Source organism: Erpetoichthys calabaricus, chromosome 9 (genome assembly GCF_900747795.2).
Source record: "Erpetoichthys calabaricus chromosome 9, fErpCal1.3, whole genome shotgun sequence".
NCBI lineage: Eukaryota > Metazoa > Chordata > Cladistia > Polypteriformes > Polypteridae > Erpetoichthys > Erpetoichthys calabaricus.
In genome coordinates, this window is record NC_041402.2 from 126,567,786 (window position 1) to 126,580,720 (window position 12,935).

At 41.3% G+C, this 12,935-nt stretch overlaps 1 protein-coding gene across 1 annotated transcript in view; it reads left to right on the forward strand.

Annotated features, from left to right (window-relative positions):
* Positions 1 to 12,935, forward strand: part of mlycd (malonyl-CoA decarboxylase) — a 185,229-nt gene that overhangs the window by 14,572 nt on the left and 157,722 nt on the right. The window contains exon 2 of the mRNA XM_051932237.1: positions 12,221 to 12,333. Within this exon, the coding sequence (XP_051788197.1) occupies positions 12,221 to 12,333 (113 nt within the window). The remainder of the gene's footprint in view (positions 1 to 12,220; positions 12,334 to 12,935) is intronic.

Here is a 12,935-nt window from a genome sequence, read left to right on the forward strand (position 1 = left end):
TATGAGTGGCAAAATCTACAGTTTGGTACATCCTGAGAAAGAAAGCAAGCACTGGTGAACTCAGCAACGCAAAAAGACCTGCATGTCCACGGAAGACAACAGTGGTGGATGATCGCAGAATCATTTCCATGGTGAAGAGAAACCCGTGAACAACACTTTCCAGGGGGTAGGCGTATCGATATTCAAGACTACCATGAAGAGAAGACTGCATAAAAGTAAATACAGAGGGTGCACTGCAAGGTGCAAGCCACTCATAAGCCTCAAGAATAGAAAGGCTAGATTGGACTTTGCTAAAGAACATCTAAAAAAGCCAGCACAGATCTGGAAAAACATTCTTTTGGACAGATGAAACCAAGATCAACATTAAAAAGGAGGAAACCCAGCATCTGGTGATGTCCATGAGTTCAAGACTTCAGGCTGTTATTGCCAGCAAAGGGTTTTCAACCAAGTATTAGAAATGAACATTTTATTTCCAGTTATTTAATTTGTCCAATTACTTTTGAGCCCCTGAAATGAAGGGATTGTGTTAAAAAAATGCTTTAGTTGCCTCACATTTTTATTCAATGTTTTGTTCACCCCACTGAATTAAAGCTGAAAGTCTGCACTTTAACTGCATCTGAGTTGTTTCATTTAAAATTCATTGTGGTAATGTACAGAACCAAAATTAGAAAAAAGTTGTCTCTGTCCAAATATTTATGGACCTAACTGTAGGTGCTACTACAGTATTAACATCAAAAAAGAAGTATAAAAAATACATTTGTAAAAAACATTAAAAAAGTATCACTAACACTATCTAGATAGACCAACGTGGACAAGTAAATTTGTGCTTATGCTCTGCAAGGTTCCCAAAATTCCAAAAATCTATTTCATTGGATAACATTCTTCTGGGTGATAATTGAACAGTTTCTTCCCTTAGTTACAGTTACAGTGTACATACAGTACAGACGTCTTGGAAAAATTGATGCTGCCCATTTAATGACCTGTATGAATAATAAAAAAGAGATAATTGAACAACACTGAGATAATTCAATAATATTGAAGATAATGTTATTTCGAAGTTAGAAAAATAGTGATTACATTATCAAATACAGTGGAACCTCTAGATACGAGTTTAATTCGTTCCAGAACTGAGCTTGTATAGCGAATTTCTCGTATCTAGAACAAACTTCCCCATTGAAAATAATGGAAATCCAGTTAATCCGTTCTGCACCCCAAATATATTAACATAAAAATCAATTTTCCTAACAAATAACACTGATAAATTATATATACTGTAGTCTACCTTTAATAAATAACACTGGTAAATAATATAACTGATTATTAAAAGAATCAAAACAGGTGTCCAAAGTGCAGTAGAGCATTCAATAAATCTTTAAATAAATAATCCTTAAAACAGTTGTGAAGTGGAGGTTTAAAATACACAAGAATAACAATCCTTTAACACGAGGTTAAAACGTCAAAAGGATGCAGTCTTTAAAAAACAGACGACAATCCCCGGTGCTTCTTCTCTGTTAGCGTCTCACCTGCGGGCTCTGCAACAGGCGAGACACTCTTAATGCAGCTGACCTTCTCTACACCGTCCTGCTTCAGCTGTTTGGCTCGCCTGTTCAGCTACACGCGAGCCTGCACTCGCCTGCCTGCCTGCCCTCTCTCTCTCTCTCTCTCTCTCTCTCTCTCTCTCTCTCTCTCTCTCTCTCTCTCTCTCTCTCTCTCTCTCTCTCTCTCTCTCCCTTTTACTTTTTCTCCCCCTTAACCGGCTCGCGCTTCTCTATATATGCGGGGAGGACATGGCAGCTGCAGCCCATCATCCATAGGAACAATCATGGATGTGAGCAGTTTCCCACCTGTGCACTTAAGTGAGAAACGCAGACACCGCAGATCGCGGCTCGCAACTGCTACCACGCCCCCTTGCTAAGCCGCGAGCTATACCCACAGCCCGGCTCGTGGCTCGTTACGCGAGCCAATGCTCGTATTTAGAGCTGAATTTTTCGCTCATACTTTCCTCGTATTTTGAATTTCTCGTATACAGAGGTGCTCGTATCTCGAGGTTCCACTGTATAAATAGTTTGTAAACACACTTAAAACAGAGCACCATGATATTTTTGCAGTTCTGGTTCTCTTGTCAGTTTTACTATCCACATCCATGATTTAAGTTTTAGAAAATGTTTGATAATTTTGTTATGATTCATTTTAGTAAACAGTTATAACTTGTAGCCTTTCAGCTTATTTACTAGGGGGCTTCACCCCCTGCCAGTGGCTGCTTCTCCGAAACCCTTTTTAAACAGTGATACATTGGGAAACAAATAACATTTTTTTTTTCTTCTCTTTGCTCAAGCAGCTGCTGGCGTGCTGCTGCTGCTGCCATCACGAGTGATCTGCAATTTGCTCATCTACAAGCCCTACCCCCCCCCCCCCCTCACCCCCCCCCCCATGCTGGCGGTAGGCGCTTTTGAGAAGAGGGTGGCTGAGTTCACCCCAAAGAGATGTGGCCGCTCCTCCGAAACCCTTCTTACACGGTGATACATTGGGAAACAAGTAACTGGTGTTTTTCTCACCTCCTCTTTGCTCAAGAAGCAGATGGTTTGCTGCTGCTGCATGCCACGTGATCTGCATTTCATGAGGCGCTTCAAACGTTTACAAGCCAGTACAGCACCTGAATATTTGATCTCTCTTCAATGTTCTGTTATTTCCCCGTGTAATATTTTCAGTTTGTTTGCGCTAATGCTATCTTTACTCTCATTTTTTGAGACTTTCGAATTTTCCTACTTCCATTAACTCTAACCTGCTCTGCATGTGTATCACGGGACTTGCGTCTGAAGGTTGCAAGTATGACGTGACTTGTCTGTCTTGCGGGAAATGAAAGTGTCTCTGTTTCTCTTCAAAAGATCATGTCTCGTCGCAAGTTTTTTTTTTTTTCCATAATAGAGAGATATGCTACAATTTGCAATGAACTATCTATTTATATTTAAATTTGCACAATTTATTGTTTATATCTAAAAATATATATACCTTTTTAAAATGGGGGGAAAAGTTCCCCATACTTCTCCATATTCTATAGCAAAGGTGGTAGTAGTTGTTGGTAGCAAACTGATTTCCACTATTTTATTAAAAATGTACATTGTGTAAACAAACAATTTAATTTTTACTTCAACACATTTACACCATTTGTTTAAATGTTTGTGTGTGTGTGAGAGAGAGAGAGAGAAAAACTATGTGAGAAGGAGCTAGTTTGTAGTGATTTTAGGTTGGGCAAATGTAAAAGACATTCAAACAGTAAAGCAAGGGTTCAAATACAGTTATGCACAGGTTTATGGCCGACCGGGTTAAGGTTAGAGGTGTAAACGATTACGATTATCATGTCAACAATTCTATTCGATATCTTGATGCATCACGATGCAGCCCATCAATTTTTCTACATTACTTCACATTATGTTTTCAAATACAAATACAAGCAGTGAGATGTAAGCTCCAGTTTTTATTTAACAAAACCTGAAAATGTAAACAGAAATTGTGACAATTACGAAGACATGCAGGTGATGGATGTAACAGAACAAGATGCAGAGGACAGAAAGATATGGAAGAAGATGATCTGCTGTGGCAACCCCTAATGGGAGCAGCTGAAAGAAGAAGAAGACATTAAATTGTAAACAGAAATAAATAATATAGAAATAGCTTATCAAAATGTAAACAGAAATTGTGACCATTACATTAAATTGTAAATAGAAATGAACAGCATAGGCCTATCCTACATCTTGTATGAATATGCTTAGTCTTCAAAAACAAAAAATTCTGCGGTGCTATGATATACAAAATAAAATCTATAACATAAAATAACAGCATTATATACAAGGCACTTCCTGAAAGTGCACAACATTACAAAGATAAATTTACAAATTACAAATTAGCCAATTTGTAGTTAGCATTTGGGACTTTTGAATATGAACACCAGTTGAACAACATGCTCTGGTTTGGGGGTGGATCTTTCTGCAGTGACCTCATCTCTGGCTGTGGGGAAAACCTGCTCTGCAGATACTACTATTGTGCAAAATACAAAATAAGAACTACACAAAATAAAATCTTTAACATCAGCACTGGGCACTTTTTGAAAGTGCAAAACATCACAAACACTGGTTTTAGCATTTGCTAATTTGTAGGTTTTTGTGCAAGAACACCAGTTGATCTACATGCTCTTTGTTTGAGAGTGGATCTTTTTGCAGTGACCACATCTCCTGCAATGGAGAAAATATGCTCTGCAGATACGCTTGTGCCAAGGATACGTAAGTATAGTTTTGACAGCCGAGAAAAGGAGGGGAAATGTGACCTTGTGTACCTGCCACCAAATCAAGGGGTCCTCAGTCAGAGGCAGGGAGGAGGCTTTTCAATACCTGTTCATTTCCTCTTCAGCCCTTGCATAGGGGGTCTTGGATTCTACTTTACCTTCAGTATCACTGAAAGACTGTCCCAGCAAACTCACAAGCAGCGATGAGACATTTCTTTTGGGAGAAGAGGGGGCACCTTCCATTGGTGTTTTTTCTTCCAGAGTTTCTGTTCCCTCAGGCACTTCAACCACTTTTGTCCCCCTGCTAAGAATACACTTGTTCTGTGTTAGACCAAAAAAAATAGAAAATAGAAAAAATCAATAGCAGATAGTGTACTCAGTCAATGCGACAGCTCGCACCTATTTGTGTTCTTATTCAATCTTAAAACTTTTACTGTAATGATTATTTATAATTGTATTATATCATTTTATAATACTGTTTTGATCAGTTTATAATTTTATAAATTTCACAATATACATGATTTATTACCTTCAAGGATGCTGCCTCCTCTGTCACACCTCTGTATACATCCAATTTCTCCTTCTCTGTTAAAAAAGGCAATCCCTTACAGAGAGGATCCAGGGCAGAGGCTGTATGAAGGATCTTCTTCTCTGCCTCACTGGTCTGACAGCATTTTTGATCTCGTGAATCATGGTTGAGTCTCTGATGGTGTCTGTCATGTTTTGGAGAAGTTGTGTGGTGAGAGGAGCAATGAGAGAGACAATTGGATTACACTCTTCTGACATCAGCATGTTTGCATCCTTCATTGGATTAATGCCCTCACAGCGTCCTCTGCATTTGACATGTCTGTTTAATTCAGTGTGCAGAGGTCTGACTCTCCTCTTCGAACTTCTGGTGATAGCAAGGTGGCACAAATTGCAGGTTGCTGTTCCAGAAACCACTGGATCATGTCATGTCGTATGAACTGTTCCACCTTGTTGAAACATCAGTAAGAAGTTTTTGATTTTTTAAGCCCAAGCATTTCTGGTTCACTTTCAAAAGGTTGGCTGGCTGTAGTGCTGTGATGGAAGAATGTCGATATACATCGGATTCTTCCCAGAAGTCTGGTGAGTGTGGCAACTTTAAATGCCCACTGAGAGGCAAGATTCAGCGTATGGGCGAAGCATCTTATATGCTGGAATTTTCCAACTTGAGCTGCAACCAACATGTTTGAAGCATTGTCCGTCACGAGCACCACATCTTTATCTGATAGCTGCCATTCTTCCACAACATGAAACAGTAGCTCCGCCAGATTCGCACCCGTGTGAGTCTCAAACACAGCTCTCGTCTACAGCACATGGGAGATAATCTGTCAGTCCTCGTTAATCTAATGTGCTGTCACTGTAACATAAGACTCCATTGCCACTGAAGTCCATGAATCACATGGACGCTGCCCAACTAACTTTGCTCATTGATGCTGTTGGGCTCTGGTTTCGTAGTAAAGAGCCGGTATAACCTTTTGAAAAGAGTGTCAGACAGAGTAATGATTATGAAGCTGGAAATTGAAGGTGTGATAATAAATGTTGTCAGTGCATATGCCCTGCAAGTTGGGTGTTCAATGGATGAGAATGAAGATATCAGGAGTGAGTTGGATGAGGTGATGGGCATTGTACCAGTGGGACAGAAAGTGGTGATTGGAGCGGATTTCAATGGACATGTTGGTGAAGGGAACAGAGGAGATGAGGAGGTGGTGGGTAGGTATGGTGTCAAGGAGAGGAATGAAGAAGAACAAAGGATAGTGGATTTTGCAAAAAGGATGGGCATGGCTGTGGTGAATACATATTTTAATAAAAGGGAGGAACATAGGGTGATGTACAAGAGTGGAGGAAAATGCACACAGGTAGATTATATCCTATGCAGAAGAGTCAATCTGAAGGAGATTGAAGACTGCAAAGTGGTGGCAGGGAAAAGTGTAGTTAGGCAGCATAGGATGGTGGTCTGTAGGATGATGTTGGAGATAAATAAAAAGAGGAGGAGAGGGAGGGCAGACCAAAGGATCAAATGGTGGAAGTTGAAAGAGGAAGACTGCAAGGTTGAGTTTTGAGAAGAGGTAAGACAGGCACTGGGTGGCAGTGAAGAGTTGCCAGACAGCTGAGCAACTGCAGCAGAAGTAGTAAGGGTGACAGTAAGAAGGGTGCTTGGCATGACATCTGGACAGAGGAAGGAGGAAAAGGAAACCTGGTGGTGAAATGGGAAAGTACAGGAGAGTATACAGAAGAAGAGGATGGCAAAGAAGAAGTGCGATAGTCAGAAAGATGCAGAAAGTAGACAAGAGTACAAGGAGATAATGCGCAAGGTGAAGAGAGAAGTGGCAAAGGCTAAAGAAAAGGCGTATGATGAGATGTATGAGAGGCTGGACACTAAGGAAGGAGAAAAGGACCTTTACCGACTGGCTAGACAGAGGGACCGAGCTGGGAAAGATGTGCAGCAGGTTAGGGTGATAAAGGATAAAGATGGAAACATACTCACAAGTGAGGAGGGTGTGTTGAGCAGATGGAAAGAGTACTTTGAGAGGCTGATGAATGAAGAGAATGAGAGAGAGAGAGAGAGAGAGAAGGTTGGATGATGTGGATATAGTGAATCAGGAAGTGCAATGGATTAGCAGGGAGAAAGTAAGGACAGCGATGAAAAGGATGAAGAATGGAAAACCCATTGGTCCAGATTAGGGAATCCATTCCCGGGAAAACGGGAACGGCCAAGCTCGCATATATAGCGTGTAAAAGTGCAGCTCACAAATGCCAGGACGGGGACGGGGCAGAGTTCATTGACGTCTGTGCTGTTGACAGCTTTGAACAGGAACTTGAAATTGCAATGTGTCAGTCTGTTGCATCCGCATTATCTGTGCCAAGAAACTTGCCATCACAGAATGATGACAAGAAACTGGATGCATCAGTAAAAGCTGAAATGGTGGTGTTTCAGAGCAACGGCAAGCATGGGCATTGTTTAGAATAAGTGTATCAGTATCTGATGACTATGCCGCCTACTTCAGTGAAGGCAGAGCATGCTTTCTCAGCGGCTGGTGTACTCTGCATGAAGGTGTGCTCTCGCCTGGACAACCACACGCTGGCCACGTTGTGCTTTCTACGCTCTTATTACCGCAACTAAAGATACATGTACTTATATGACAGCATGAACTGCTTGTAGATAAGGTTAGTCTTTTATTTGTGTCAACATATTCCAGTAGTTTTATTAAAAATAAGTGTCGGTTGTTCTAAAACCGTTCATATGTGAGATGCCCGTGCACTGTGTCATCCCTGGGAGCCTGGGATTCCTGGGAATGACATGCGGGATTCCTGAATTCCCGGGAATGGATAAACCAGTCTGAGAATGGATTCCCTAGTCCAGATGGCAGTGGAGTTTTTAACCAGATTGTTTAATGGAATCTTGGAAAGTGAGAGGATGCCTGAGGAATGGAGAAGAAGTGTACTGGTGCCGATATTTAAGAATAAGGGGAATCTGCAGGACTGTAGTAACTACAGAGGGATAAAATTGATGAGCCACAGCATGAAGTTATGGGAAAGAGTAGTGGAAGCTAGGTTAAGAAGTGAAGTGATGATTAGTGAGCAGCAGTATGGTTTCATGCCAAGAAAGAGCACCACAGATGCGATGCTTGCTCTGTGGATGTTGATGAAGTATGGAGAAGGCCAGAAGGAGTTATATTGTGTCTTTGTGGACCTGGAGAAAGCATAAGACAGGGTGCCTCGAGAGGAGCTGTGGTATTGTATGAGGAAGTTGGGAGTGGCAGAGAAGTATGTAAGAGTTGTACAGGATATGTAAGAGGGAAGTGTGACAGTGGTGAAGTCTGCGGTAGGAATGATGAATGCATTCAAGGTGGAGGTGGGATTACATCAGGTATCGGCTCTGAGCCCTTTCTTATTTGCAATGGTGATGGACAGGTTGACAGTTGAGATTAGACAGGAGTCCCCGTGGACTATGATGTTTGCTGATGACATTGTGATCTGTAGTGAGAGTAGGGAGCAGGTTGAGGAGACCCTGGAGAGGTGGAGATATGGTCTGGAGTGGAGAGGAATGAAGGTCAGTAGGAACAAGACAGAATACATGTGTGTAAATGAGAGGGAGGTCAGTGGAATGGTGAGGATACAGGGAGTAGAGTTGGCGAAGGTGGATGAGTTTAAATACTTGGGATCAACAGTACAGAGTAACGGAGTGTGGAAGAGATGTAAAAAAGAGAGTGCAGGCAGGGTGGAATGGGTGGAGAAGAGTGTCAGGAGTAATTTGTGACAGATGGGTATCGGCAAGAGTGAAAGGGAAGGTCTACAGGACAGTAGTGAGACCACCTATGTTATATGGGTTGGAGACGGTGGCACTGACCAGAAAGCAGGAGAGAGAGGTGGAGGTAGCAGAGTTAAAGATGCTAAGATTTGCATTGGGTGTGACAAGGATGGACAGGATTAGAAATGAGTACATTAGAGGGTCAGCTCAAGTTGGACGGTTGGGAGACAAAGTCAGAGAGCTGAGATTGCGTTGGTTTGGTCATGGGCAGAGGAGAGATAGATAGATACTTTATTAATCCCAACAGCACCTTACTGATACAAAAAACAATATTAAATTAAAGATTGATAATAATGCAGGTAAAAAACAGACAATAACTTTATATAATGTTAATGTTTACCCCCCCCCCCCCCCCCAATGGAATTGAAGAGTCGCATACTTTGGGGGAGGAACGATCTTCTCAGTCTGTCAGTGGAGCAGGACAGTGACAGCAGTCTGTCGCTGAAGCCGCTCTTCTGTCTGGAGATGACACTGTTTAGTGGATGCAGTGGATTTTCCATAATTGATAGGAGCCTGCTGAGCGCCTGTTGCTCTGCCACAGATATCAGACTGTCCAGCTCCATGCCAACAATAGAGCCTGCCTTCCTCACCAGTTTGTCCAGGCGTGAGGCGTCTTTTTTCTTAATGCTGCCTCCCCAGCACACCACCGCGTAGAAGAGGGCATTCGCCACAACCATCTGATAGAACATCTGCAGCATCTTATTGCAGATGTTGAAGGACACCAGCCTTCTAAGGAAGTATAACCGGCTCTGTCCTTTCTTACACAGAGCATCAGTATTGGCAGTCCAGTCTAATTTATCATCCAGCTGCACTCCCAGGTATTTATAGGTCTGCACCATCTGCACACAGTCACCTCTGATGATCATGGGGACCATGAGGGGTCTGGGACTTCCTAAAATCCACCACCAGCTCCTTGGTTTTGCTGGTGTTCAGGTGTAGGTGGTTTGAGTTGCACCATTTAACAAAGTCATTGATTAGGTCCCTATACTCCTCCTCCTGCCCACTCCTGATGCAGCCCACGTTAGCAGTGTCATCAGCAAACTTTTGCATGTGGCAGGACTCCGAGTTGTATTGGAAGTCTGATGTATATAGGCTGAACAGGATCGTAGAAAGTACAGTCCCTTGTGGCGGTCCTGTGTTGCTGACCACAATGTCAGATGTGCAGTTCCCAAGACGCACATACTGAGGTCTGTCTTTAAGATAGTCCACGATCCATGCCACCAGGTATGAATCTACTCCCATCCTTTCAGCTTGTCCCTAAGTATAAGTATATTGGGAAAATGATGTTAAGGATGGAGCTGCCAGGTAAGAGGAAAAGAGGAAGACCTAAGAGGAGGTTTATGGATGTGGTGAGAGAGGACATGCGGGTGATGGGTGTTAAAGAACAAGATGCGGAGGACAGAAAGATATGGAAGAGAATGATCTGCAGTGACAACCCCTAATGGGAGCAGCCAAAAGAAGAAGGTATTATGAATGCCATGAGTTTCAACTAATCATCATGTAAACTAGATTATGCAACTACATTAATCTGAAGTTTAGTTTGGGAATTTAATTTTACAAGTGCTTCTTTTTAGAGATAAACAAATATGATAAAGCAGCAAAGAGCACTTCACCTAGAAAAATATTAGCATTATTGTAGCTTCATTTGTGACTTGTTGGTAAATGGAAGTGCGGCTATTTGTTAAAACTGTAGGAACTATCACCATCATACTTTGTTTAATGTACTGTACTCCCTATCAGCCACAAAATGAAAACCACTTGCATAATATTGCATAGGTCTCCCTCGTGCTGCTAAAGCAGCTCTTGGCCATCAAGGCATGGACTCCACAAGACCTCTGAAGATGTCCTGTGGTATCTGGCACAAAGATGTTAGCAGTAGATCCATTAAGTCCTGAAAGTTGTGAGGTGGGACCTTTATGGATCGGACTTGTTTTTCCAGCACATCTATAACAATTTTTGTGGTGTGGAAGGGTGCATTATCCTGCTGAAAGAGGCCACTGCAGTTGTGGAATACTGTTGCCATAGAGAGTTATACACGGTCAACAACAATCTTTAGGTAGGTTTTGTGTGTCATAGTTACATCTACGTGAATGGCAGGATCCAAGGTTTCCCAGCAGAAGATTGCCCAGAGCATCACACTACATCTGCCTGCTTGACTTCTCCCCAGAGTGCATCCTGCTGCCATCTCCTTCCCAGGAAAACGACAACATCCGCACCTACCAGTCCACATGAGCTTAAAGAAAATATTCACTAGACTAGGTCACCTGCTTCCATTGCTTCATGGTCAAGTTCTGATGCTCACATGCCTGTTTTAGGCATGTTTGGCGGTGGACAGGGGAGAGCATGGGTAGTCTGATCAGTCTATAGCTATGTAGCCCAATACTTAGCAAGCTGATACGCACTGTGTTCTGACACCTTTTTCTCACAGCCAGTGTGACGTTTTTCAGCAATCTGTGCTACAGTAGCTCTTCTTTGAGACTGAACCATACGGGCTAGTCTTTGCTCCCCATGGGCATCAATGAGCCTTGTTGACCATGACCCTCTGACGGGTTCACTGGTTGTCCTATTTCGGACCACTTTCGGTAGGTACTAACCACTGTAGACTGAGAATATCTCACAAGATCTTCCATTATGGAGATGCTGTGCCCCAGTCATCTAGCCATGGGCTCTTCACTCAGATTGATACATTTGCCCATTTTTCCTACTTCTTACACATCACTTTCAAGACCTGCCTGTTATATCCCACTCTTGACATGTGCCATTGTAATGAGATAATCAATGATATTCACTACACCTGCTAGTGGTTTTAATGTTGTGGCTGATCGGTGTATCTGGTGTTTATAGAGCTATGTCTCAAGGTTTATTTTATGCGCACATGGTTTCCTAGTTTTAACATAGCATACAGTAATTAGATATTTACATTTTTAAATTTTTGTGTTTACATTTTTTTTAATCTCCGTATTTTTGAAAATAAATGCACTTTGACATGTACAATTTACATGAAATGTGGATAATAATGATTTTTTTCCAATCGTAAACTAGATAAAGATTTTTGTTTGCCATGGGCATTTGAATTTTGAGAATGCATTTTTTACTATATACTGTAAGTACGAATGTAAATTTATGGTGATTCTCCTTTAAAGGCAGTAAGTTCTTTCGATGAATAAAGGAAGGAGTTTCATACATTACACACTGAATCATTGGCATTAACTACTTTGAGATCATATCAACAATTGAGCCTTTATACACTGTGATGAACACAGACCACTTGCTTCAAAGCAGTGCTTAATGATCATACTAATGCTATGTATTGTTCTGTAAAATTAGATCTTTAAACAGAGCTCAGGTTTACTGAAGGACTTTGACAAGCAAATCACATATTGCCTAAAACCAATATACTTTTGAATTTCAATTTGAATTGTAGGAACTAAAAATGTTCAGTAAAAGATAGGTCATATTGTTGTGGAATTATTTTGCCTATTAGCCTGATACTACTAAATCCGCTTAAAAAGTAAAAGGTTGTCTTTCCACCATTTATCTGAGATAAATAGTATAAAATTATTTTTAGTAGAAATATAAAAAAAATTAAGATCCCCCCTTTTTTCTAGGGCCTGAATGCCACTTTGAAAAGCATGCTATCAGAGTGGTTTTCGGTTGGATTGCTGAAACTTGAGAGAATCACATGGAAATCACCTTGCGAGCTGCTTCAGAAAATTAGTCAGTAAGTATCAGTTTTTTTTAGCATGGTTTGCTTTGCAAATGGCCTGTTACCCTTTATACCCACCTATTTATCAAGGTTCTCTTTTAGCACCACTTTAGGGAAAGAAATATTGAGTCTCTAGAGAGGAGCTCTACAATAGAAATGTAGTGCTTTTTCATTGCTATATTGCAGTTGCAAAGACATAAATTGCAGTAAAATGAAATACTGCATATACCCTGCTTGTGTTGATTTTGAATCCAGTAGAACAATATGATTTGAGCTTCATAAAGGGTTTAGACTGAAACGGTTAGGAAAAAGTAACATGAATATTTAGCCAAAATAGTGAAACAGACATTTTGTAATGGATTATTCCAAAGTACCAAGTCCTCTGACAACAGAGTAAAATAAATGTCCAGTAAGGTCTGAGTAGAGGACTGAGCTAAAATATATATTTACTAGCCAACCTGCGGCGTAGCGTGCCGCATAATTATGTATTGATGGGTGAACACTTCCTGAAAGACACAGTTGTCCAAATGGGGTTGGTTTTGAGGATACGACTGTAGGTGAATGAAAAGATGTAACTCTGGAGAGGGCAACATACAATACAGCGTTTTACACGCTGC